We start from the raw sequence: 26,894 nt of genomic DNA on the forward strand, positions 1-26,894 counted from the left end.
GTCTTGCTTGACTTCGAGGCATCTGCCTTCACGATTACGACTCTCTCGCCTGCGGGCGGGATGCTAAGCGCAACTTTCATTTATTTAACTAAAAACGAGCGACCTTCGGCATCACCTGATCTATAGGTAAAAACTCATATGTAGTTGGGACCTAGAGTTGAAAGGACGATTTTTATTTTTATGTTTTAGAGCACTTTTCACGGGAACGCCGCCAGTAATGATGTTTCAGATATTGCATAAGTCTTTCAAATATAATCTGATATGAAATAGAATAACGATAAAGTGGCAAAATGCAAAATCCTGGAACATAAAATTTGCCGTACATCAAAATATTGTTCATTTACTGTTACGATCAAGGAGGTCTATTTCAACCTCCTTGGTTACGATCCAGTTTTTTAGCGCCCTCTATTGCCAACTAAAATTGTTAGTGTTTTCAATTGGTTTAATTTACGCTGTTCTTGTTTACATGATTAGAGTGACTTTACGGAAGCAAAAGAGAAATTTTACTGAAATGAGTGAATGTCGAAAGTCGTAATGTAATTGCTTTATCAGATTTTAATTGAATTTTGATTTTGGTTGGATAGTACGGTGCTCATTATGTCAGGGTGTTTTGATAATATTCATTTTAACCGCCCTGAATGGTTAGATCTAGGAGAAAAAAGAAATTCTATTGCTTCAATCATTGCTGGTTGTCTGGTAAGATTTGCATTACAAATTTAATTTAATTTAAATTTAAATTTTTTTGGGGGGACGGGGTTACTAAGTTTCATTTAAATGTTTTGTCTGTACTTTTTCTATAAGTATTAGGTATTCATGTGTTATTCTATGCAATGAGTTTTGCACTATGTGTTCATAATCCATTATAAAAAAAAAAAAAAAAATTACAGAAATTATTTCAAATAGCTACGTTATTATTTTGCAGCACAATTTACTTCTTTCGCTGTAATTGATTGTTAGGAGATTTTAAGGCCAGCCAAAGATTTTTCGAAAAAGAATTTATAAAATTAGAATGAAATTATTTTAAAGATTTCCAGTTTAAGAAGATTGTCACCAAGTCTCGGATATATTGCATTGTAGATTCTCGCATTGTAGGGTAAAGTGCAAAATTGCCCATTTATTTGTTTGGCACTTTTTACAAGAGTAAGAAGAATTGGATTTTTGTCAATTTTCATCGACTTTTTAAGTGAAAATAAGTTGATGTGTACATGGATAAAGACAAGGATGTCCCTTGGATTATCGCCAAGTTGTTTAATTTATTGCCAAGGTGTTATTTTATTTATGGTAACATAACTAGTTGAATTTTACGGAAACGCTATTATGACATAATTGGTTGGGTGATTGCAGCGAATTTGACTGATGGGTAAAGATTTGTAAGGCTTGTTTGTGTGTTCGATAGGCTGTAGGTTGCTTATTTTGTGGTTTATACGATAAAATGGCTAAATGTGATAAGATTAATTTGAAGTTTTATATGATTTGGAACGAAAGAGGAGAAAAAGCATTAATTGTCTGGTGTTTAAATGAAGATTTACTTAGTAGCTATTATAAGTGTCCTGTTTGTACTGTAATATTTTATTATTTAGCAAATAACTGTATTTATCATTGGAGTGGCAATGCCATTTTTGTATCATGTAACCATTGCTCAACAACATAAGAAATTGTTTAAAAATTGTTATTCTGAAAGTTTTACCAGCTACTAGATGTATGAAAAAAGACTGTATTCAAATTATCTATCACCTCAAACTAAAAATAAAATTTATGCTTTTCTAAGATCATATGTTATTTTGTTAAATAGTGCAAAATATGTTACAGTTTTAAAATTGGAGGTTCCACCGAGATCCTGGAAATTAGGAGTGCAATTATCAGTTTCGATGATGCTGCTCTCCTAATCCCAGAAATTTGCTGAAATTTTGAGAACAAGTTTCCTAGTACAAACTGCCGAGTTTGTTTATTTCAAGGAGAAATGGACGTCAGAAGTCTGCCGTTTTAAAGCCAAATTTTGTAGCGTATCATTCAAAGGTTATCTTCTGTGTTTCTATAACTTGTGTCCAAGCAAAAAATTGTCAGATGAGGACACTACTGATCTCCGAAGATAAAATTAACTTTTGGTTTTCTTTAAAAGTGTTCATTGAATTTTATATTTTATTTCGGCATTATATTTAAATAGTGTAAGTTTTTGTGTAAATTAACTGGTACAGTACAAAGGTTTTAATCCATATTTATCGGGACTTCGGCGATTCCGGATTAGAGTTTTTTCCAGATTATAGATCATCAATTTAAATCTGGTAAGAAAACACTTTTGGTGTCAGAAGTGGGATTAAATCCCAGTGACAAGTGATGGAGGAGCAGTTACGACAATTTATAGCAGCCTTTTGTGCATTTAAAGAAGAAATGAAAGCTCTTAAAAAACAGATGAACACGGGCCCAGAAGAGATGTAAGCTGGTCAAGAATGAGTTAAAGAAGTGATAAAAGCTAGCCAAGATTCCGTTAAATTACAGATTCCTTTAATTATGGATAAAAGCAGGTCAAGAGGAAATGAAAAGAGAAATTACCTGTGTAATAGAAAACAAATTTGAGGCTATGGAAGGCAGAATAGATGTTGTTGAAAGAGTTGGACACATTGAATAAAGAGTTTCTTCTGTGAAAGAACAAATAGAAGGAAGAGTTTCTGCCATCCAACAACAAAACGAATGGCATATTAATGACAGGGTTTCTGCAGTTGTGAAAGAAGTTGATAGGACTGTTCTAGAACTTTTGGGGTCTGATTAATAGCTAGACACCCAATTTAGAAAAACAAATTCTTTAATTAATCAAAATACATACATGGCAATAAATAACAGGAATCTCAGCGATGCATAAGGCACGTACATGAACTTGTAAAAACAAGAAGGGGAAAAGTTTTATTTTACAGTCGCGCAGAGATGATATTCTCATCGCTCATGCGCGAAGAGGAGAACTCAAAGCGCCGAACAAAATGTGGGGGAGAAGGAAGCCCCACACCATCTCCCTTCCTGGAAAAATAAAATCCTCTAAAAATCTGAAAAAGAAAGGGAAAAATTAGTCTTCCACAAATCGTTTGGGGAAGTGGACATGATGTCCTGAACGAATTTGATAATTTGCTTTCACAGGATCACTTTTTTCAGGTGGCTGTTCGTTTACTGGATAGGTTGTTTGCCGCAATGAGGCCTTATTCACATCAGTTAAACTAGGAGGTTTAGCTACATCATCTGGGACTAAATAAGCAGGTTTTACTCTGTTGATAGACACAGTGATATCATGTCCTTGTTTAGGTATGGTAAAAGTTTTATCACCACGTCAAAGTATTTTGTACGGACCCATGTAAGGTATATGCAAGGAGGGTTTTACCATGTCTACACATAGAAAAACATGAGAACATTTATCTAAGTGTTTATATACAAGGATCTGTTTTTTACAGTGATTGGTAGTACCAGTTGGGCGAAGATGTGCTAGATTATCATTCAATTTTTTCAGGAAGTCATTCCTCGGAATGTTGCTGTCAGGAGGCATAAAGAATTGTCCCGGAAGACGCAAAGTTTGGCCATACACCATTTCAGCTGGAGAGCACTTAAGTTCCTCTTTGAAAGCAGTCCGAAGTCCCAAAAGAACTGAAGGTAATGCGATAGTCCAGTGTACAGATATGTGACACATTATGGATTATTGGAGGGATCTGTGCCACCTTTCAATAATATTGTTGGCTTGTGGGTGATACGCAGTGGTGTGAGAAAGGCGAATACCAAAGTTCTTGGCTAGTTCTCGAAAGAGTTCACTGCGAAGTTGACTACCATGATTAGTGGTGGTCTGAGCAGGCACACCGAATCTTGAGATTCAGCCAGCATAAAGAGCAGTGGCGACGGTCTCTGCCCGTGTATCTTTCAATAGATACGCTTCAGGCCAGCGAGTATACCTGTCGATGCAGGTCAGACAGTAAGACATTCCTTGAGATGATGAAAGAGGTCCAATCAAATCTATATTGATATGAGAAAAATGTTCATCTGGAACTATAAAAGTAGTTAAAGGAGAATGTACATGACGAGACACTTTAGCCTTTTGACATTGTAGGCAAGTTTTAGCGAAGTTCGTGACATCCTTCTTCATTCCGGGCCAGACAAATCGGTCACTAATTAACTTCAGCGTTGCTTTAGGTCCAGGATGGGAAAGATTATGCAGAGCTGAAAAGACAAGTTTTCTATGACTGTCTGGAACAAAAGGACGGATTTTACCATGTGAAATGTTGCAGTACAGTTCTGTATAACTCTCAGGCATTATTAACTTCTTTAATTGCAGAACTGGATTTTCTTTGTCTAAAAAGAATTAGAGTACAGTGTTGCTCTGTTGTGCTTTCAACATAGATTCATAGTTAATAGGAATGACGTTAGCAACCATTTCGATGCGAGAAAGAGCATCGGCTGATCCATTTTCTGCACCATTCACATGTTGAATATCAGTAGTGAACTGGTCGATGAAATTAAGTTGATTAATTTGTCGAGGTGAGAGCTTGTCGTACTTTTGGAAAAATGCTTTTGTGAGTGGCTTATGATCTGTAAATACTTGAAAGTTCGTACCTTCAAGCAGATATCTGAAGTATTTGATAGCAGCAAATATTGCCAGCAGCTCTTGGTCATACGTACTGTATTTTTGTTCCGTATCGCTCAATTTTCTGGAGAAAAATCCTAATGATTCCCATGTTTGAGCATTGAGTTGTTGGACGCAAGTGCCTATGGCTTTGTCAGATGCGTTGCACATGAGAGCAATTTTCTTTTTTGGGTCTGGGTGGACTAAGTTTGTAGCCTGTGTCAGAAGCTGTTTACATGACCCAAAGGCTGTTTCAGTGTCTATTGACCAATGTAAAGGTGTTTTGTCATTTTTCTTACAATGTCCGAGCATACCATTTAAAGGAAGTTAAACTTCAGCACCATGATTTAAAAATCTCTTATAAAAATTAAGAATTCCCAAAAAACGTCCGAGTTCCTTGACAGTTTTGGGTTTAGGAAAATCTTGGATAACTTTCATTTTTCCTGTAAAGGAATGATTCCATTTTTGTTGATAATGTGACCTAAAAATTTTACGCGTTCTGCAGCAAATGTGCATTTAGGAAGGTTGACAGTCAAATTATGACTTTTTAATCTCTTAAAAACTTCTTCGATGTGAAGTATATGTTCATCGAGGGATGATGAAGCAATCAAAATATCATCTATATAGACGAAACAGAAATTTAAATCTGATAGAATTTGATCGAGTAATCTTTGTATGGTTTGCACAGCATTACATAAACCATATGTCATGTAGCTGAACTCAAATAATCCGAAAGGAGTAACTATTGCCGTTTTGGGTATGTCCTCTTTATTCATGGGTACCTGGTGGTATGCCTTCTTGAGGTCTAATGTTGAAAAAACAGTTTTATTGCTCAAATTAGATATAAAATCATGTAGATGTCTAATTGGATAATTATCTGGAACAGTGATTGAATTTAATTTATGGTAGTCCCCACAAGGCCGCCAAGACCCATCTGATTTTTCTACCATGTGGAGAGGACTACTCCAGGAGCTTTTAGAAGGTGTAACAACTTTAAATATTATTAAAAATCTTGTAGTTTAAATAATTTAATTAGATGAACATTAAGCTATTTGTGAATGGCAGTATTTGAAACCAGACTCGAGTGCCACTTGCGACTCTCGCACGAAGAATGTAATTTATTTTTAAATGTTAGAATATGTTTTCTCTTCTTGTTTTGTATGTAGCCATTTTTTTCGGTGTTAAATAAAAGTTATTGCTGTGTTCCATCATTGGAGTTGCTTCATATCACCAAAGAAGTATTACAGTCTTAATTATTTTGGAGGCACCGATCAAGATCGAATGATCGTCCGTATTTTTATTTTATTAGTTCATCACTGAACATAATATTAGTGATACCAGATTATTACTTCCTGTTAATAATAAATTGTCTTATTTTATTACCGTATTTTATATTATATTTAATGTTAATTTTAGTTGTCCAGACGCTAGATATATATATTGCTCTATGTTATTATTCTTATTTTAATCACAATTAATGTGGTAGAGAGAATGAACTTCATATAATTTAAATATTTCATTTTTGAGGTATACGTACTTAACAAAGTGCATTTAATTTCGTGATTCCTGACTGCATTAATTAATTAAAGAAATTGAATTCAGCTATTTTGAAGAAATATAAAGAACACAGTGTTTGTTAATTTTAAACATAGAAACAATGTCTTACTTAGAAAGAGCTCGTAAGGAAGATTTGCAAAATCTCGCGGCTGAACTGGGAGTTCATGTGACTGCAGATTTGAAAATAGTCGATTTAAAACAGAAAATTGTTGAAAGTGGAGATTATGATGAAGTCTTCGTCAAAGGAGTCTTAGACACAATAATAGAAGAACGGAAAGAGAGGGAGGAAAGAGAAGAACGTAGGAGACAGGAAGAAGCAGAAGAGCGGAGAAGGAACAAACAGTATGAATTAGAGATATTAAGACTTGAAGCAGAGACAAAGTCTCAAAATACCTGACAGATCCGGCCGAAAACGGAGCTGCGTCACCTTATGCAGAAATTCGATAACAAGAAAGGAGATATCAGTCTATATTTGCTACTGTTTGAAAGGCAAGCAGAATGGGCTAAAATTGATAAAGAAGAATTTGTATCTCATTTACTAGGACTAATTCCTTACAAAGTAACCCAGTTAATAGCTAGAGAACCCTCCGATAAAGCTAAAGACTATGAGCACGTGAAGAATTTATTGTTGAGACGGTTTAAACTAAGCCCTGAAAAGTTTAGGCAGAAATTTATGAAACATCAAAAGAGTACCGAATCCACATAGGTGGATTTCAATTATGAAATAGAAAATTATTGCAAAGAATGGGTGACTGGTCTAGGAGTTAAGACCTTTGATCAGTTGCTAGATTTGATGGTGATTGACCAACTTAAACGTCGAGTTCCTCCTGAAATTCGAGTTCATTTTCTTGATGAGTGGGTAGAGATGATTTCATCTAAAAAATTCGCTGAAAAACTTGATGCCTATGAAAACGTTTGCGGAAACTTTCAAAAAAGGTCTATAGTGGATCGGCAGAAAGAAAGATACAATGCACTAACTCAAGGTAAATTGAGTTCAGATAATAAAAATAAAACTGAAAAAAAAATTGTCATCAGGATTTAATTCGCAAAGCTGGTTTCATAGATCTAGAAGTCCACGTCCAGATGATAAATATGAAAAACGAAAAACGTCACAATGCTATCAGTGTGGGTCCTATCAATATTTAAGACCCCAATGTCCAAAACTTAAGAATAGTACTGAATCTCCTGCTAATCTTAACAGAATGAGTGCAAAACCAGAAGATAAATTTCTATTACCTTATACTAGTATGGGTTACGTAAATGGTCATAAAATTCCTATATTAAGGGATTCAGGTGCTAGTATTGATATTGTTTGTCGCAAATACATCACGCCGGAAATGCTGACAGGTGAAAATGTGTGGGTGCAACAGCCATTAGATTTGAATCCAACCTGTTTACCATTGGCTGAGATCGAACTAAATTGCAATCTTGGGTGAGTAATAACTAAGGCTGCCATTATTAGAAATGAACTCGACAAAGGAAGGTCTTTATTAGGCAATCGAACTTTTGCACTGTTGAATAAACAAGGAAAGGAACCTGATAGTTGTCCTCACCAGGTTAATGCCGTCTATACTAGAGCTCAAAGAAAAAGAAAAATAGCTGAAGAGAAGATCTTGGAACCGATTAAGGAAGAAAATAAAACATCAAAAGATGTCTTTGAAGAAGAAGTTAAATCACCGAAATTAGGCGTGGAAGATGTTCACGAAAAATTGGAAAACGATAAAAAAATTAATATTGAGAATCGTTTTGCAATGCAACGTTATCATCATCTTTCGGCTTTTGATTTAATATCAAAGCCGCTACTAATAGACGAAAAAAGCAATTGTCAGAAGCAAATGGCAATTGAATATTATCCGAAAGGGACAGATGAACTGAGGAAAGGCTTTGCTGTGAATTATAGCCGAGGAACTGGTCCACCATGGAAGAGATCTAGGAGCCGTCAAGAAAAAGAAAGGAAGACTAATTTGAACACTGTCAATTTTCTTTCCATTTAAATGTGGTGTAAAAGTATTTGTTTAAAACTTAACATTTTTGGCCTGAAATTTGGAAATTTATAAGAGAAATTACCTTTTCTCTTTAAGCAATTGAGCAAGCCGAGCTTATAAACTTTCGAATTTTACAGAACTTTTCCCTTCGGAAAAAGTCTCTCCGTTGGGGAAGAGGTTGTAACAGCTTTAAATATTATTAAAATCTTGTAGTTTAAATAATTTAATTAGATGAACATTAAGCTATTTGTGAATGGCAATATTTGAAACCAGACTCGAGTGCCATGTGCGACTCTCACACGAAGAATGTAATTTATTTTTAAATGTTAGAATATGTTTTCTCTTCTTGTTTTGTATGTCACCATTTCTTTCGGTGTTAAATAAAAGTTATTGCTGTGTTCCATCATTGGAGTTGCTTCATATCACCAAAGAAGTATTACAAAGGGCTACAAATGCCTTTTTGAACTAAATATGTGAATTCTGCTTTTGCAGCAGCCAATTTGTCAGACGCCTAGCCTTAGCTGCTACTGGAGAACCTTTAGTTTCCATTACGTGTGTAATTCCACGAGTATTGTTATCTAAAGGCAGTTTTAAAACATCTTGAAACAGAGAATCATATTTTTTAAGTAAATCATTAAACACAAGTAACGGTTGTAAAACTGTAATTTTGGGTACAGTATCCTGTGATACCTTGCCATCAGACTCAACGTTAGTCATGCTGTCAATTAATTTTTTGCATTTCAAATTAACAATAATACCATAATTACTTAAAAAGTCTGCGCCCAAAATTGGTCGCGAAACATTAGCAATTGTAAAAGTCCATGGAAAAATTTGGCCTAGACCTATGTCTAAATTGACTAAATGTTTTCCATATACATCAGTTTTGGTACCATTTGCTGCAATTAAATTGAACAAGGATGTTGGTTTACGTCAGTCTTGTGAAGTAGGAGACAAAACAGACAATTCAGCGCCTGTGTCAACCAAGAAATGTGTTCTTAAAGATTTTTCATATACAAGGACGCAACAGTTATTTTGGCCTATGGTGTTTGTCGCCACACACGCTTAGCCGTCTAGTTTTCTGATTTAAAAGTGCAAGGTTTGTTGCATTCAATGGCTTTTTCGCCAAACTTAGTGTGGTACTAACACAAGGATGTGTTTTCGGTTTGTTTATTCGTGGGCAAGGATCTAGATGTAGAATTAGAACGACCACGGGAATGAGATCGAACACGAGAATACAATGTAAAAATTTTATCTACTTTTTTATTTAAATCAGATTTTGTTTCTGTAAATTATCTAAAGCTTCACTTGTATCAGTAAAATTTATTACTTTCGATTTCACGTCCATTGCATAAAGCTGAATAGGACTTGTGATGTCAGAGATTTTGTCAGCCATAGTTGCTAATTTTTTAAGTTCGATATCAGAAGAGGCCAATGTGACTTGCATCCGGGGCTGGAAGGCGTTAAAGCCACAATGATTTTAGTAATTCATTTCCGACGAGAGGTCCAGCCAGTTCTTGCATTTGTCGAAGTAAAACGGATGGGTGTTTGTCGCCTAAATCAATGTCTCTCAAAAGTTTTTTTTATTTTTGTAATCAGAAAATACTTCAATTAATCTTTTTTTAAGAGTGTCATAAGCATCAATAACTGGAGGAGGATCAATTATATCACTTACCTGACTTAAGATGTCAGTCTCGATGTGGCCTACCACTATATGGTATTCTGTGATATTGGTAGTTATCCCACTGTTAAAGAATTGGCTTTCAATCTGGCAAAACCAAATACTTGGATTATCTTTCCAAAACGGCGGTACTTTAACTGAGATTCTGTTAATTTCAGGTGCTTGCGTTGAAACGATAGTATCATCCTTAACAGACGTTCCCGAGCGATTAAAAACGTGTTCTTCTTAATGCCGTAGTCACCAATTTGGGGACTGATTAATGGCTAGACACCCAATTTAGAAAAATAAATTCTTTAATTAATCAAAATACGTACATGGCAATCAAAATACGTACATGGCAATAAATAACAGGAATCTCAGCGATGAGTAAAACGCGTACATGAACTTGTAAAAACAGAAGGCGAAAAGTTTTCTTTTGCAGTCGCGCAGAGTTGATATTCTTATTGCGCATGCACGAAGAGTAGAACTCGAAACGCCAAACAAAATGTGAGGGAGAAGGTAGCCCCACAAACTTCAAAGTGCTAGAAAGATGGGTACATGCGAAGGATCTGCAGAATATCCCAAAGCGCAGAAAATAAGACACACGATTGAAACAGACAAGTCAATGTCTTGAGATGGAATAAGAGTGACAAGAAATCAATACACTGGAACTGCGGTGCTGAAGGCCACAAACTGAGAAGCTGAAGAACATCCCAGGGCACGGAAACTAAAACCATTCCCCAGAAACGACACAGCAAATTAATGGGATATTGCAGAGAAGAATTTGAAGGATAATGAGAAGCCCCATTTCAAAGCACTTCAGATTTCTGCAGTGAGTGGTGGCAATAATTGACTGACATGGGCAATATCAATGCAGTTCCTAGTAAAATGGTGGTTGATACAGAGCGAATGTTACCACCATTTGGAAAGATTTAGCTCAGCAGTTTAAAGATGAACTCATTTGGATGCCATCCTGTGTTATCCTCCATACTGAGTATGGAGATAAAATCAACATAGGTGGGAGTTGAATGTAAACATCACATTTGACAGGTATTTACTTAAAGAGATGAAAGCTCGTCAAGAGTCAGTTAAAGAGGCAATGAAAGCTGTTCGAAAAAAGATGAAAGTTTGTCAAGAATCAGTTAAAGAGAGATAAAAGCTGGTCAAGAATCCATTAAGGAAGAGATGAAAGCTATTAAAGAGGAAATGAAAGCAGGTTAAGAGGAAATGGAAAGAGAAATTACCTGTGTAATAGAAAACAAATTTAAGGCTGTGAAAGACGGAATAGATGCTTTTGAAAACAGAATTGGACACATTGAAGAAAGAGTTTCTTCTGTGAAAAAAACCAACAGAAGTAAGAGTCTCTGCCATCCAATAACGAAACGAACAACAAATTGATGACAGGGTTTCTGCAGTTGCGAAAGAAGTTGATACTTTAGAGAAATTTCATAGTGTTGCCAGAGAGCAATTCTGATGGATTTAAACTATTTTCCCATGCCTCCTTGTCCCTCTCTCAAGCTAATCCACGTATGATGGGAAGACCTCCTGGCAAGTATACAAGACACAATTTTCTATAGTGGCGGAAGTGAAAGGACAGGATTCCCAAGCTAAGGCCTGTCATCTTGCTGCTTCTCTGAAAGCAGACACAGCAGATATCCTTGAGACTCTTCTCAAAAACTAGAGGCTAGATTTTGAAGCTTTATCTGATGCGTTGGAGCTGCACTTTGGGAAGAAATGCTTAAAAGACTACAGCAGGCTTCAATTAAAAACTTGTGCATTTAATCTAGTTTGGATCTATACACACACAACAGTATGCTTACAAAGTTAATGTTGCAATCAATAACCAATGCTGTAAGTATTTGTGTTAATTAAATACAAGTGCACTCAAAATTGCACTTCCGTGCATATGTTAGTGTCGGAATTATGCAAATTCCGTAATTGACGATGTATATGCATTAGACGCATGTTGGAATTCCAATCTGTAGTACTGTTTGAAGTGAATGTGGTTTCTGAGAGTGATCAATATTCAGTAGATATAGATCAAAGTCATCATTTATGTGAAGGTCAAAAGTGGCAAATAATTGATAAAACAAATGGACTTAGCCCAAGATTTGAATATTCCTCAAAGTATCAAATCAAGTATTGGATCACTTAATAGACAGCCTGGTCAAGAGCAACCAAGAACAACAACTAGATCAGAAGACTGTTTTCTCTCATTTTCGGCTCGAAGAAACCTTGAAATGAATACAAGGGATTTGGTTTTAACCTTCAGGCTGTAGCAAGAACTCGAAATAGCCATTCTGCTGCTGCACAAAGGCTTAACGAGTCCGAGGTTGGACTGTAAGCAAGAAAATCAGTGGTTTATGTCCACTCACTCCAGCTTCCGGAGAGACATGTTTAAATTGGTGACATTGTCATGCTCAATGGAGCTAAGACGACTGTGCCCAAGTATTATTTACTGACGAGTCCAGATATAGTTTGAGCAATGATTCTAGATATGTTTTGATCTGGAGAGAGGAATGAACACACAACTTACCTTATCTGTGAAATATCCAGTTTCTGTAACCGCAGTTTAACGCTTTGGGGAGGAATCATCACAAATGGCCATACCGAACTGCATATCTTTCAAGGCGATTCTGTAACTGCTTGGAGATTTGTGGATGAGGTATGGGAATCCCATGTTAGACTGTTTAAGGGTGCTGTTGACCCAGAGTTTTTGCTAATGGATGACAATCCTCGGCCTCGTGAGCATATGTGTCAGAATACTTGTAAATTGAAGATGTGATTCAAATGGATTGGGCACCTTGCTCCTCCAACTTGAATTCGATTGAATGTGTGGAATGCATTCGGATGCTGAATTTCAGCACATCAAATTTCTCCCCAGACCCTGTAGGAGCTAAAAAGTGCACTTTTACTGCAATTCCACAAAGAGTTGATCAACCTTTTGGTAAAGTGTATGAAGTCACAATATGATGTGAGGTATGCATGACTGCCCATTGTGACCATACACCTTAAAAATTTTTTTTCCACAATAGATGACTTAAATTTTCCATCATTCCCCAAGTACCGTAAATCTGGTTTTAATTTCAATATTTTGCATATTGCCAAACATTGTAATTTATGTTAACTGATGCTTTTGTACAAATTTCTATTAATTTTTCATAATTTTCAGTTATGTTTTATTTCTGTCATTATCCTTTAATTTTAATGATATATATATATAACTTTTTTCCCTCAGTTTTTTACAGGATGGTGGATAATTTTCTATGTTGCAGCTCGTTATCCTGACATGAATGACTTTAATCATGCATACCATGTATGTGGAGTTATTGGTACATTGTCATTCTTCATGTAAGTCACTGTATTTAGTTTTAGTTCCTTTTTAACATACTGAAATTTAATCTTAATTTTTTTATGTTATTAATCCAGTACATTTACCATATTTCTTCACATATTTTTCCACCTAACTTTTCTGCACTAGCTTCTGAAAATTTTTAAAATATTCGTATAATTTTCTCCTTCCTCTGTTGGGTATAGATTTTTCCTCTGCAAGCTATGTTGTTGGGAAATTATAGTCTCTTGATTATTTTTATTCAGTGTATTCAATTGACATTTGCATTTCATCCATTTTATTTTCCTGTGCATTTAAAACATATTCTATACAGATTCTTTGTTGAGCTACCCAGACATAGCAGGTGCTCTCACACTTAAGAAACTTTCCAAACATGTGATTTCATTTTACTTCTGTTATTTATGTTGCAGCTCATTGTAGCTGTAGCTACTATTGATACATTTGATCTTTTGAAATCCAGATATTTTTTTCATCCTCTTTCTGCTTCCTTCTTTCGATGTCCCTTTTGAGAACTGCAGTCAAAGCACATTTATGTGAGGTGCCCCTGGGCCTTTACAAGGACACTCACTCTCTGGGAACTAGACACATCATTCTCTGGGCAGTGTGCCTGGTTTAGTTATTGTCAGATATCAGCTCAGTGTCCTTCAGATACTGTAATGTTAATATTACTGTGTATTCGTATTGGAATGGAAGTTTTTTTTTTTTTTTTTTTTTTTTTGAAAGAAAGAATATTGTGGTATTTACCAGTATTTTATCCATAACTACTTTTCATTTGTTATGTTCTTACTGTAACCACATTCGTCGGAAATTAAGTAATAATTCTTCCTGCTTATATGCTGGAATATGTTTGACCCTCGATCAAAATGCTGCCAGTTTGAGATCACCGATTTAAATGAGAGTTTTTACTATATTTTTTATTGGGAGTTTTAAAAAAAAGATACGGATTAAGTATTTTTATATTAACTTACTTAGTTTCTTATTTTAGGATTAATGCTGTATCTAATGGTCAAGTAAGAGGAGATGCTTACACAACAGGATGTTTAGGACAGAGAGGTATGTTATTAAATACCATTTATTACATAGATTATTGTATAATTAAGATTAATATTTAAATTGATACCTTTCTCATGGAGGCACTAGGCAGACAGTATACAATCATTCTGATATTGAAACCCCCCCCAAAAAAAACAAATTTAAACCTAGGAAAATTCATGTCATGAAAAATTTAGTTATTGAATCCAATAAAAAATAAATTAATAAAAAAGAAAGAAATTTAAAGACAAAGTTGAACAACCAGCATGGAATATTAAATATTATTTGGGGCAGAAGACAAGATTTCGGTTTTCAAATGCATTCGATGCAACATGACTCATATTAAGTAAGACTCGTGATGCCACATGACTTGTAAGATTGTAAGCAATGCCTGTCGATTTATTAAGTCAGAATAATATGCTGATTCGCAGTGACATCTCTGCTGAGCTTTGAGCATTTGTAACAAACAATCATTTAAATTTGTGCCAGTCATTGCAACGTTCAGACATCCCAAATAGTATTTAAAATAGCAACAAAATAGTCATAATCTTTTTTAAATTGGATGTAGATCAATTCCTTTAAATAGGAATTTAAGCAGTACCATGCAGCTGCACGGCATTTTTTAATGTAACATTTTGCTAAACCCAGAATTCTTCAACATTTTGAGCATGCCTGCCAGACCTGTAACTCTGAAAATATTCCACAAAGCAGAAGAGATACAAAAGAAATGCTTTCAATTTCTTTTACATTTATCTATTTGTAATTCTGTATAGTTAAATGATGTCTTTTGATTGTTTTTTCTTAAACTAAAGTATACTTTATGTAGGAGCTCGTGTTTGGCTATTTCTGGGATTTGTTCTTGGTTTTGGTTCACTCATAGCATCCTGCTGGATCCTGTTTGGAATATATGTAATTCCAAGTGAGTTTGCTTTTATTTTGTTTTATTATTTATTTATTTATAGTCCAAAAGGGTTTTGTCCCTGAGGGACTATTGTTTTTATTTTGCGTTGAAAAGACTGTATAACTTTTCAAACTGTTGCCACCAAATATTATCACCCTGTATTATATTTGAAGAAATTAAATAATGAAGAATCTGCATAAATGTATGTATGTTTCTCGCACTGTTATAAAAGAACAGTACCTAGAGCCATCAAAATTTGAATGACATAATCCTACTGCAAATATGGCCATCTGGAAGCCCAACTTTGAAATTTGGAATTTGTTTTATTATTGATTTCATAATTTGTAAAACTTTAATGAATTTTTGATTAAAAAACTCAAGGATTTCAAAGCAGGTAATGGCAACATTGTACAGAAAAAACCTTTTTATCTCCAGCGTGCGAGACTCTGTATTGGAAAATCTAAAGATATGCTCAGTTTAAAACTATTTTGCGATATTGCTTTTAAACTGAATTTTATGGTTTAAGTGCGAAGAACAAGATATTTAGTAAATAAAGGTAACACACAAAACGTTTAAAAAAAAAAAAAAGAGTCCCTTTGGACATAATTTAAAATCCAAAACCTTTCAGATATTTTTTTAATATATATATATATATATATATATATTTAAATAGCACAAAAAAAATCTTTTAGTCATATATTGCTGAGTAGTAGCTATTAATGAAAGAACAATGTCTTTGCAGTTTGTTTTATAAAGAAATTCATGTTGTTTTACATTAATTCCATTTTTTGAGGTCACAGTTAGTTATAAAAATACAAAGTCCGAGATCCGGAATTTCGATACTTTGGTGATTCCAGATTTTCACATCATTGGTTTAAATTTAGACTTATAGACATGGTAAAATTGAAGCTTCACATCTTGTTTAAATCAGACAGAAATATAATAACCCACACAGGGCAGATGTGACTGGTGCAGCCACAACAAGTGTAAAAATATAGGAGTTGCAAAGATTTTTAGAATTAGAGCAGCAGAAAGTAATAAAAATTTAGAATGGCAGAATTTTTAAAATTTAGGAGAGGCAGTAGAATTTAGCAATGACAAAATGTTTGAAATTTAAGGAGATATCAGGTAGCTGAATTTAGGATACGCAGAGACGCTATTCGATGCAAATTACCCTGCCTTTCACACCTCCCCACAACCACTTAAGAGCCGAAAGTGTAATCCTGGTCAACATCAATACGACTATTGATGAATTATTACTGGCCATACTATTATCACTCAGTGCATTATTATCGGTCACGGTGCGACTCCCTAGCCAGCAGCTTGTTTGAAAGTAACATACAGGAATCTTGGTTACTCCAGGGGGAAAAAAATCACACTTACAGCTTCTTTGTATTAAACAGTCAAAAGTCGTTAATTCGGACACCCATAATCCGGAATGATCTATAATCCGGACCTCAAAGCTAAAAACTTTCTGCGCATGCGCCGCGTTTACACATGCGCATAGGCGTTTGCGCGTGCACGTAAGACCTTTACGACTGCGCATATGGCTGTGCGCAAGCGCAGAATACTTTTTCGCGTGCGTGTTTAATGTATAACGGACGGTATAAGCTAAAATTATCTAATTATCTATTTCAGTTAATGTTGATGATTGCGTTGTTCCTTAATCTTCGAATTGGATCGGGCTGATTATTTTTTGCAGACTGTAAGAGCAATTTTATAAAAGTAAACTTGAAATTTCGATTATGTCAAATAGAATTTCCTATTCTGGAACTCCCAAAGGATCTACAAAACGAAAATATGTTTCGATGTCCATGAAACAAAACGTGGAATTGCTGCAAAAAATGGATAAAGACATGAAGAAGGTGGCAGAGAGGTTAGTGAAAACGAAAAAATTTCGATTGACAAGTTAGTCAGTATTCTCGGCACAGCAATTACGGGACTTGAACAGCGGAACTTTGTAACTGAACAAGAAATTATGTCTGTTTATAGAATTAAAGAGAAAGTATTATCACATAAAATGAAGCAACTTAAACAACTTCCATTGAAAGAAATGTTTAATAAAGTAAACAAATAAATATTAAGCTTTTTTTTTTTTTTTTTTTTTTTTTTTTTTTTTTTTTTTTTGTAAATATTGATACCCTTTAGATCATAATTGTTCTTTATTTCATAAATTACGGTTTCATATTTTTAATTTTAGAATTTCTGCATGCCATCTTACGAGATTTAAACTGGTGATCTATAATCCGAAAAAATCGATAATCCGGAATCGCCGAAGTCCCAACGAGTCTGGATTAACGACTTTTGACTGTATTCTCTATTCCTTATCTTTTTTTAATAGAAGAATTTTATTTTAGTTTTTTATTTATTGTCTGCTGGGCTGTAGGTTCAGGGTATTAAATGTAATGGATCTTGGAATTTGTACTTTTTGTGTAATATAATTACTTCTTGTGAGTTTTTATTTAAGTTTATTCACTAAAGTTTTATAATTTCACTTACATTTTAAATTCTTTGGATTGTATGCTCTTTATTTGAAGGTAAAGTTTTGATTTGAATTTTTCACTAAAGTATTTTATTAATTCACTTAAGTTTTCAATTCTTTGAATGGAATTCTCTTTATTTAAGGTACAAAATCTTAATTTACATTAGTTTGTTTCCTTGCTTTGGGGAGGAGCCTGAATTTTTGAGGGGACTGTTATAATTAAAATATATTGAAATGGTTCATCAGCTAATTCTGGATACAGAAAAACAAGGATTTGTGTAGAAGAGAGATTTCAGTTGATTTCATCCTCTTCCTGACAAAGTGGCACTGAGGTTGACTGAATTCCTCTTCTATTACGAGGTGTATTCAAAAACTAAGTACAGTTTTGAAAAAAAAAAAAAAAAAAAAATAGTAAAACAATTTTTTCGAATCCAATTTTATTTTTACATGAAAATACATGTCTTCAATATAGTTTCCGCCAGTGATCAAACACTTGTCATAGCGGGTGACCAGTTTTTGTATACCATCGTCAAAGAAACTTCCCGCCAGTTTCGATAACCACAACTCCACAGCATTTTACGTGTCATCGTTAGATCCAAAGCGCTTGCCACCAAGATCGCGCTTCATGTGCAGGAACAAGTGATAGTTGGATTTCTGGAAATGCCTCTGAAAAAGTTCTCATTGTGAAGCGTTTGTTCTCATGAATTGCTTCATCAATGTTCCTTACCAAATCATCGGTGACAACAGAAGGCCGACCACTCCAAGCCTCGGTGTGGACATTTGTTCGACCTGCATTAAGCATTCTTACCCACTTTCTCACCATTCCATCACTTATCGCGTATTCACCGTAAACTTCTGTCACTTGACGATAAATTTCGGCCGGTTTAACATTCCTCGCGTTCAAAAATTTAATCACGGCACGAATCTCACAGTCAGCGGGAGAACTAATTGTCTTAAACATTTTGAATGTGCACAGCAAACTGAAAACACAACATAGAGCAACCAAAATGGCGACAATTGAAAGTCAGTGAACAAGAAAGACTAGTGCGCATGCACGGGACGCCTACCACAGCGCTGCGACGGCGCTAGAATGAAACAGTCCTTAATTTCCGAATACGCTACGTATGTACTTTTTTCTTTAAATTTCATTGATTTTTTGAATTGGAGTATTACTTATTTGAAGAGTTTTAGTTTTAACATTTATTAAATTCTTTATTGCATTTACAGCATTATTTGAAATTTATTACTTATGAATTTAAATTTTTCATTTGTGAAAAATGAGAAAAATTGGTTCTAAATTTCTTACTTTGTCTTTACTGATAATTTTTTAGCAGCTTAATGCACGAAAGTACTAGACATAATTATATTTTGTTTTTAAAAAATTTGTTTTGTAATTGCATATATACAGAGAGAACTATAGTAATATGCCAAATATATATACAGTCAAAAGTCTTTAATCCGGACTCGTTGAGCCGTGACGTCCCCCCCCCCGGCAGAGCAGCGTGAAATTGATAAACATATTTAGGAATGATTAGAGATTCAATGGATATGCCTTTATCCATTTTTTGCAGCAATTCCACTTTTTGTTTGATGGACATCGAAACATGCTTTCGCTGTGTAGATCCTTTGGTAGCTCCAGAATCAGAAATTCTTTTTGACATAATCGAAAGTTCAAGCTTACTTTTATAAAATTCCTCGAACAGTCTACAAAAAAATAATAAGCCGGATCCAATTAGAAGATTAATGAACAATGCAATCTGCAGCATTAACTGAGCTAATTAGATAATTTTAGCTTAGTTTATACCATTTGTTATACATTAAACGCGCATACGTAGATGCATATGCGCATGCGTTAATGCAATATGCGTTGACGCATGCACAGAAAGTTTGTAGCTTTGGGGTCCGGATTATGGACATCTGGATTAAAGACTTTTGACTGTATTAATTAAAAAGTATTTAAACAATAATGCAAAAATAATATTAAGCATGTTAATAACCTTCCATAAAAGAAGTCATTACTAATCTTTTAAATCTGTTATTAAATATAATTATGAAAATCAAATTTTTGATACCATAAAATTCTACTCTTTATAAAAGGATGCAAAATTTAAAAAATTCTATATAATATGAAAAACAGCATATCTAGATATTTAATATAATAACATTGATTAGCAATTTATATATGATTATAATGTTCAAATTTCTAGCTACATTAATATACTTTATCCATAAAAGATCTTGTGTGAAATTTTAGAATCTATAGTACTATTTGAGTTTTGTTCCATTGCAAATGAACCTTATTCTAAGATAATAATTTTTGGTTTTTGTTTTACAAACTGTGGGATTAAGAAAGCAAAAAAAAAAAAAAAAAATGCTCACATGTACACACTTGAAGCATGTAGCATAAGCAGAGTAACAACCTTAGAATTGCTGCAATGCTGAAATAATTTGGAACGTTGATATACTGTATCATTAATAAGACGCACCAAATCACTTTTAATCCAATATGAGAAGAAACAGCAATATGTATTCAAATTTTCAATATAAATCAGAAGTTGATGAATAAATCGTTCAAGAAAAATCATTCCCTTTTTTCAGTTCAGCTTAGAGGAGAAAAGCACTTTTGTACTAACATTTAATAAAGGAAATTGCTGACGCATAAATTACACGATGAAATATTGGTAGTAATAACACAGAAATAGCTGTAGTAATTTCACATAAAGAACAATCACCCGGATAATCATTAGATTGTGTTGTTGAAATATACTTGGAACCTTCATACACATTAATTCACTTTCATTAATCTATATTAATTTTTAAGAATGGATTTCTTTTCACTTTAAATATTTATACTTGAGGCACAATGATTTTGCTGATGGAAATATTTTTCGACGGCACACCTTTTAATCACGAGAAGATCATTACGCCTAATTCCGGAATCAACACATTTCGCTGTTCCCCTACCCTAGGTACTTTATCTATTGGAGTTAGCAGCAAGGATTCATCCTGTTGAATCTTTAATTTGTCATAATTTAGCAGTCGAGACTTTTTAAGAGTCGCAAAAATCACTTGATATTCCAAATATACCTTTATTACTTGTGGTACTTCACAATAGGGGCTAATCTGCACCCCACAATTTTGATGATGGCGCATGACATTTTAAACAAAAGCAGCAAAGCAAAAGACGTCCTTCAGCCAGCAAGCGCAAGCAGAGAAAAAGGGACGGGTAGGATTGCAACAATATTTATAGTAAAATTTTTCGTTAATCTGATTGGCTGATATGATTGGCAATGCAGAAGTTTCAAGATGACATAATGTGGAATACGTTTACATATATATTTCTTTATATATATGCAAAATTCAAAGCAATATTATCACAGAACATGCAATACCCAAATGAATCTTTAATTACCTGCAAAGTATCAAATTTCTAGGTCTTTTGGTTTCATGATTTTTGTATTTCCAATTTGCCGCTGTAGAGCAATATTTCCCAAACTTGTTCGACTGAACACTGGTATTCTGCGAAAAATTATGAAACTGAGGTTAGAGAACAACAAAAATCTGCTTTAATGTATTTATCACAATTTATATAACTCTTAAAAGAAATTTAAAGAGGGATCAGACAAAATGGGAATAAATTTAATAATGTAGCATGACACCATATAACTTACACTGCTAATGAAATACATGCAGAATACATTCTTGGTAGGGTTTCTCTTGTGTGCTCAGAAGTAAAGAAGTGTTCTAATGTCACTTTCGTATTTTAAAGCAAAAAGAACACACCATTTAACAATTGGAGATGTTAAGGCAAAAAGAAGAATTGGTGGTAATTATCATAAATTCGCAGGCCTAGTTTAGAAGGTTTGAATGTAGAGCTTTCTTCTGCAGCTGCAGGAGTGAAAATTTTTCTCCCAGTTTAAAAAATTAATATTGCATTTTTCTACTATGATGGAGATACAAAGTTTAATTTCACTTGTTATTTTGTGATCACTTCCTGAAAAATGCCTTTAAATCAAAGATATTGATGTGGTTGAAACTAAACATGTTTTAACTTTTTTGTGTATGTTGTTTCTTTCATTTAATTAGTTTTATTTGTCATTTTTTGTAACTTTAAAAACATTTCTTTTACATGTATGAGGTAGCAATTCAAATAAAAGTGTGTTTATTATATTTGTTTATATTATATATATGTGTTTTCATTTATTATAATTGAAAACCTAGATTTACTCCAGTATTCCTTAAAAATTTTAGACCTTAAAAAGCATTACACGATGAGAAAAGTTCGGGAAACACTACCGTAAAGGAATGTGACAGAATTTTCAAGTGACGGCATATTCCTGCTTCGTGTATGGAGGTTCAAGTACCTAGATCTTGTGGGCTTCAAGGTTTTTTGGTTGGACGTGGAAGTTAATTGATGGCAACGTACAGAAAAAAACCTTTTTATCTTGCACGCAATTATTAATTATCTCGCATTCTGTATTGGAAATTCTGAAGATATGCTCAATTTAAAACTATTTTACGATATTGCTCTTGAACTGAATTTTATGGTTTAAGTGCGAAGAACATGATATTTTATAAATAAAGGTAACAGACAAAATGTTAAAAAAACGCCCATTTGGATGTAATTTAAAATCTGAAACCTTTCAGATTTTTTTTTTTTTTTTTTTTCCTCTGAAGATATTAACCCTCTTTCAAATATGAGGTTTGCCTGGTTACAGTAAATTCAGTATATCTGCAGTATGATTTCAGATAGCATTGCTGCATATTATTATTTCTTTGTATTTTAGTGTTGTTTTTATAAAGCAAAATTTTCATTATGCGCATGTATGGTGCATCATTCTGGGCTAATTGGAAGATGAAATAAAATTGCCATACTTTAAGATTATTATGAAATTTTTGCTTTGTGATATGATTTCGTAACAATGAGATGTAATGTTTTTGTAATTTATATTAAGTTTATTTCATTTCTAGTGAAAGTTCCCCAAGGACCTGGAGTAGCTGTCTTTCTTCAGAATATTTTTATTTTCCTTGGGTAAGACCTGAAAAATATCTAAACTTATAAATTGAGATTATTATGTTTTCCCAAGTCTTTATATAACTTTCATTAATTATAATGGCATACAGAGCATTCAAAACATTTTTTAGATGTGGCTAAACTCTGTGAAGATATACGTAACGTTATTTGATAAGCTTATTTACACTTTTATTAGAATATGAAAGGGTACAGAACAAAATGGGATCTCTTTATTTTTTATTTGCTCATGAAAGCAAAGAGAGAGTAATTTGAGAAATATTTTATATTTTAAAAAGAGTTAAGAAGACGAGGAATATGTTACTGGTCTTTTATATGTAATTAAATTTATTTATAAAAGTATCTATTAAATTCACTGGTTATTTTTATGGATTAAAATAAGTGTGATATCGTTTAAAGTGATTTTTATTACTTAAAAGTGGCAAAATTCCTCAGTATTTTGATAATGGCTGACATTAGTGCCTTAATGAAGTTAAAACATTGCCAATAAGTTTTCTCTATTTCTTTTTTTTTGGGGGGGGATACATAAATTTGGTACACAGACTTAATAAAACCAAAAGTACTGCCACTTGAGTGTCCTTTTTTCCTGGCTCGTATTCTTCAATGTGCTATTGTAAAGGACAGTTTGATATGCCAACATCCTTTTTGATTGAATGACATTGCACATATTTCCCATATTTGGCAGATATGTTGCCTCTTTTTTTTTTTTTTTTTTTCCAAATCTGTATAACTGATATAATCATTAATTTTTTAAGAATATTTAAAATTTCACTACTTGTGTATTAATGCAATCCCTTGGCACAATCTGACAAATTTTTATAGATGAAAAAGTAAAAGTTATTGTGTGCAAATTGTTGTTTTTTATCCATATATGAAAGGAAAACATACTTTTAATTTGAATTTTAAATATAGATTTTAGTTATTAAATGAGAATTACTCCTATTTCCCTCGTGTATACAGTTATCTGTTTTCGCTTTTCTTGTACACAATTATCTGCCACTTAGGGCCATACTAGGGCCATTAGGGTGAAATTTAACTATGTATAATGAAGAATGATTGCTTTATTAAATCTGAAATAAATATAAAATATGAAAACACAAGTTACTGGATTAATTTCAGGTAACACAGGAGGCATAAAATTGCCAGTTTCATTGAACATTGAGAAAAATATATGCTTTTGTGTGTGTGTGTGTGTGTGTGTGCAACCACTGACATGTGAATTGGAATGAGATATAATTGAGATGATGCTGGTCAGTGGTGAATTGATATTAATTTTGTCATTTTGCACATAAGATCATATCAAGTTCAATTTGCAGGTAGGTGTTCATATTGTTGCAGGCTGTGAGTTCACTGATGTTTCTTTAAATAATAGGCATTCACAGCACAGTAAGTGGTATATCGAAAAAATTTGTATGTTATTTCAGAAAAAATCAGATTTTGTGTCAAAATACCCATGTTGGAATAATGCTATGTATAAATCTAATATATATTCTAAGTCGCGCTTTCGAGACATAGAAAACGCAAGTTAAATTTCGACAATCGATCCAGTAGAACACTTAAAATTTGAAGAAATGCCTTTTACATGTTTAATCAAATATATTAAGCTTCTTTTTATAATTCTAATATTTTTACTATCATTGTTTTTTTATAGAGCTCTAGTTTTTAAGTTTGGACGTTCTGAAGACTTATGGGGTTAGGAATCCAAGCTAATTGTGTGTTTAAGCAGCTTCATTAGGATCATCATCACTACAGTACCTTTTGTATTGACTTTATTTTGTATAATATTCCATACTTCATACAAAAGACTTTTCCCCCCTTTGAGAAATATAGTTGTTTACTTATGTTTTTATTTATCTGGAAAGTGTGATCTTTTTTCTTTTTTAAAATTCATATCAGACTGCTGCAAACTGTACAAAATAAAAGTGCTTTGTTTTAATGATACGTAAAAGACTTTACGTTCCTTTTCAAATCCACCTAATAAATGAAATCAAATGAATTTTTAAAGTAGTAGATACTAACAGTGGTGTTCAAAACAATATATGTGCATGCTTTATACATGTGTAAAATAATTATCATTATAAATTTCTATGCAGCATTTTTTAATTATTGCTCTGTGTAAGAGACATTTGTGCCAATTTGGTAAACATATTTAAAAGCTGCAATTATCAGACTATTAGACATTTTCTAAATATTTTCAGCAATTTTAGTGTATTTTGATATTTTTCACATGTGATTACTTTAAATGTTTAATAAATTTGTATTAATGTTTTGAAGCATTAATTTATAATATTCCTTTTGTATTTTTTTGAAGCATACATTTATTATGATGGAGGAGTTAAGTAATTGAAAATATATAAGGATTGCATTTAATAATTAAAACTTAAAATTAGATAATGGAAATAAACTAATCATTATTGGAGGTGTTATGAAGTGTGTTAGCAAAAAAATAATTTTCACATATATTGCCTACACTACTTCATAAAATATGTTATTGTTTAATTCTGTATGCTGTTTACATTTTGCATTCAACTTATGTTCAACTAAAAGATTTATTTTATAATTTGTGTGCTAAGACAACAAGAAACAGTGTAACATTTATAAATTTGCAGAACTTGTTTTGAAGGTTTAAGAGTAGAACATACCTCTTCAGCTGCAGAAGTGCAAATGATGAAACAGATGTCTTGTGTGCTCAGGTGGTGATAATTAGAGGCAAGCTACTAGTGCCATCTACCGGTGAACAATTGTAAACAGTTCCCTAAAATATATAAATAATTTCCTTAAAATTTGAGGGTGAAAATTAATTGGAACTGGTATTGTTACTGGAATTGAAAGATTTTTATGAATGTAAAACACCTCCAGGAAATCTTAATTTTATGAAAGATTTTTTTTCAAATAATGTTGGCTGCAGTAAAATGGAAAATGTGATATTCTGACCAACAAATTTATGAATATTTTGCAGATTCTTGTTGCTTTAGCACCACCAATAATTGTAATTTGGTGTGTTATTTTAACTCAGACCAATTATTTTTTAGTATTAAACACACATCTTTTGGACATAGTCCGTAAAACGTGTTCTTATTGTATGTAGTGAAAAGGATATATATTTCCTTAGTTATTGGCAGCTTGTTTCCATACTGTTATTTCAGAAATTTTAACATCTATTAATTTGATTTCTGAGCCCTTCCAAAAAAACTTTTTAAAATTATTTAAGGAATTTAAAAGTTTAGAATTAATATTTATTAAGATTTAAAAATTTCTTAATGATAAAACATTTAAGTTATGCAGATATTTTCTTATATATTTTGGTAAAGTAACTGAGGATTAACTCATATCAAATACAAAATATGAGTTGCTATCGTAATATTTAAAATATATTACGAAGTGTGTTAGCGAAAAATAATTTTCACATATATTGCCAACACTATTTCATAAAATATGTTATTGTTTAATTCTGTATGCGTTTACATTTTGCATTCAACTTATGTTCAACTAAAAGATTTATTCTATAATTTGTGTGTTAAGTTTAGATAATTATGTAAATAAACTCTTTCAGTGTGATTTAGAGATTTGAAATGGGAATTCTTAGGTGCCTCTAGCCTCATAAGTGAATAATGATTAAATATTCAAATTGTAATTGGTAAAAATAGATTATTTTATTTATAGCAAGATGTTTTGCAATAAGTTAATGTTGATTTTGTTTTTTATTTAAATATTACATGTGTAAGTCTGTATTTAAATATGTAACTTTGTAGATGAAACCTTAATGAGTATTATTCTCAGCCATTTTACAGTTGCTGTGTTCCAATTTGTTTTTATATAATTGCTAATAAAATGCTTAAAAATGTAATTTGTCTTATTTCAACTCATTTTAATAATCACATTCAAGCAATAACAGTGCCTTGTGTTTTTTGAACATTAACTATTATTGCTGCATTTTTCCGTCTTGCATTTTGAAAATATATTTAAAAAAAAGATTAAAATTGAGGACCTACAGTTTGCAACAAGCAGTAGATGATTATTCTCAACTTTTTTACCCAGTGTACCCATTCACTTGTGAGACGATCATCCCGCCTCTCCTTTCCAAAATACATATTCATTTATTTAAATTTATATTATTTTTTAATGTATTTTATAAATGAAGCAAGAAAATGTTTATAAATGCTAAAAAACTTGAATAAAAGGGTTTTTTATATTCATAAATTAAAACTAAATACTTAAACGGTAAACAAAAGGCTGACCACGTCCCCCCCCCCTCCCTGAAACTGTGAAATTCTCCCCAGTTGAGAACCTATGTTCTAAACAGAG

General features: G+C 32.9%; 1 protein-coding gene across 1 annotated transcript; it reads left to right on the forward strand.

The window, feature by feature from the left end:
• The first annotated feature begins 420 nt into the window (after positions 1-420).
• On the forward strand, positions 421-26,436 carry LOC118184506 (transmembrane protein 50A). Its single transcript, XM_035354186.2, has 6 exons — positions 421-696; positions 13,029-13,141; positions 14,128-14,195; positions 15,001-15,093; positions 22,529-22,589; positions 24,241-26,436. The coding sequence occupies exons 1-6, from the start codon at positions 598-600 to the stop codon at positions 24,284-24,286; spliced, it is 480 nt and encodes a 159-aa protein (XP_035210077.1). The 5' UTR covers positions 421-597; the 3' UTR covers positions 24,287-26,436.
• The last annotated feature ends 458 nt before the right edge of the window (positions 26,437-26,894 follow it).

This window comes from Stegodyphus dumicola, chromosome 10 (genome assembly GCF_044657685.1).
Source record: "Stegodyphus dumicola isolate Sdum_Otavi_A_Nest chromosome 10, ASM4465768v1".
Classification (NCBI taxonomy): domain Eukaryota; kingdom Metazoa; phylum Arthropoda; class Arachnida; order Araneae; family Eresidae; genus Stegodyphus; species Stegodyphus dumicola.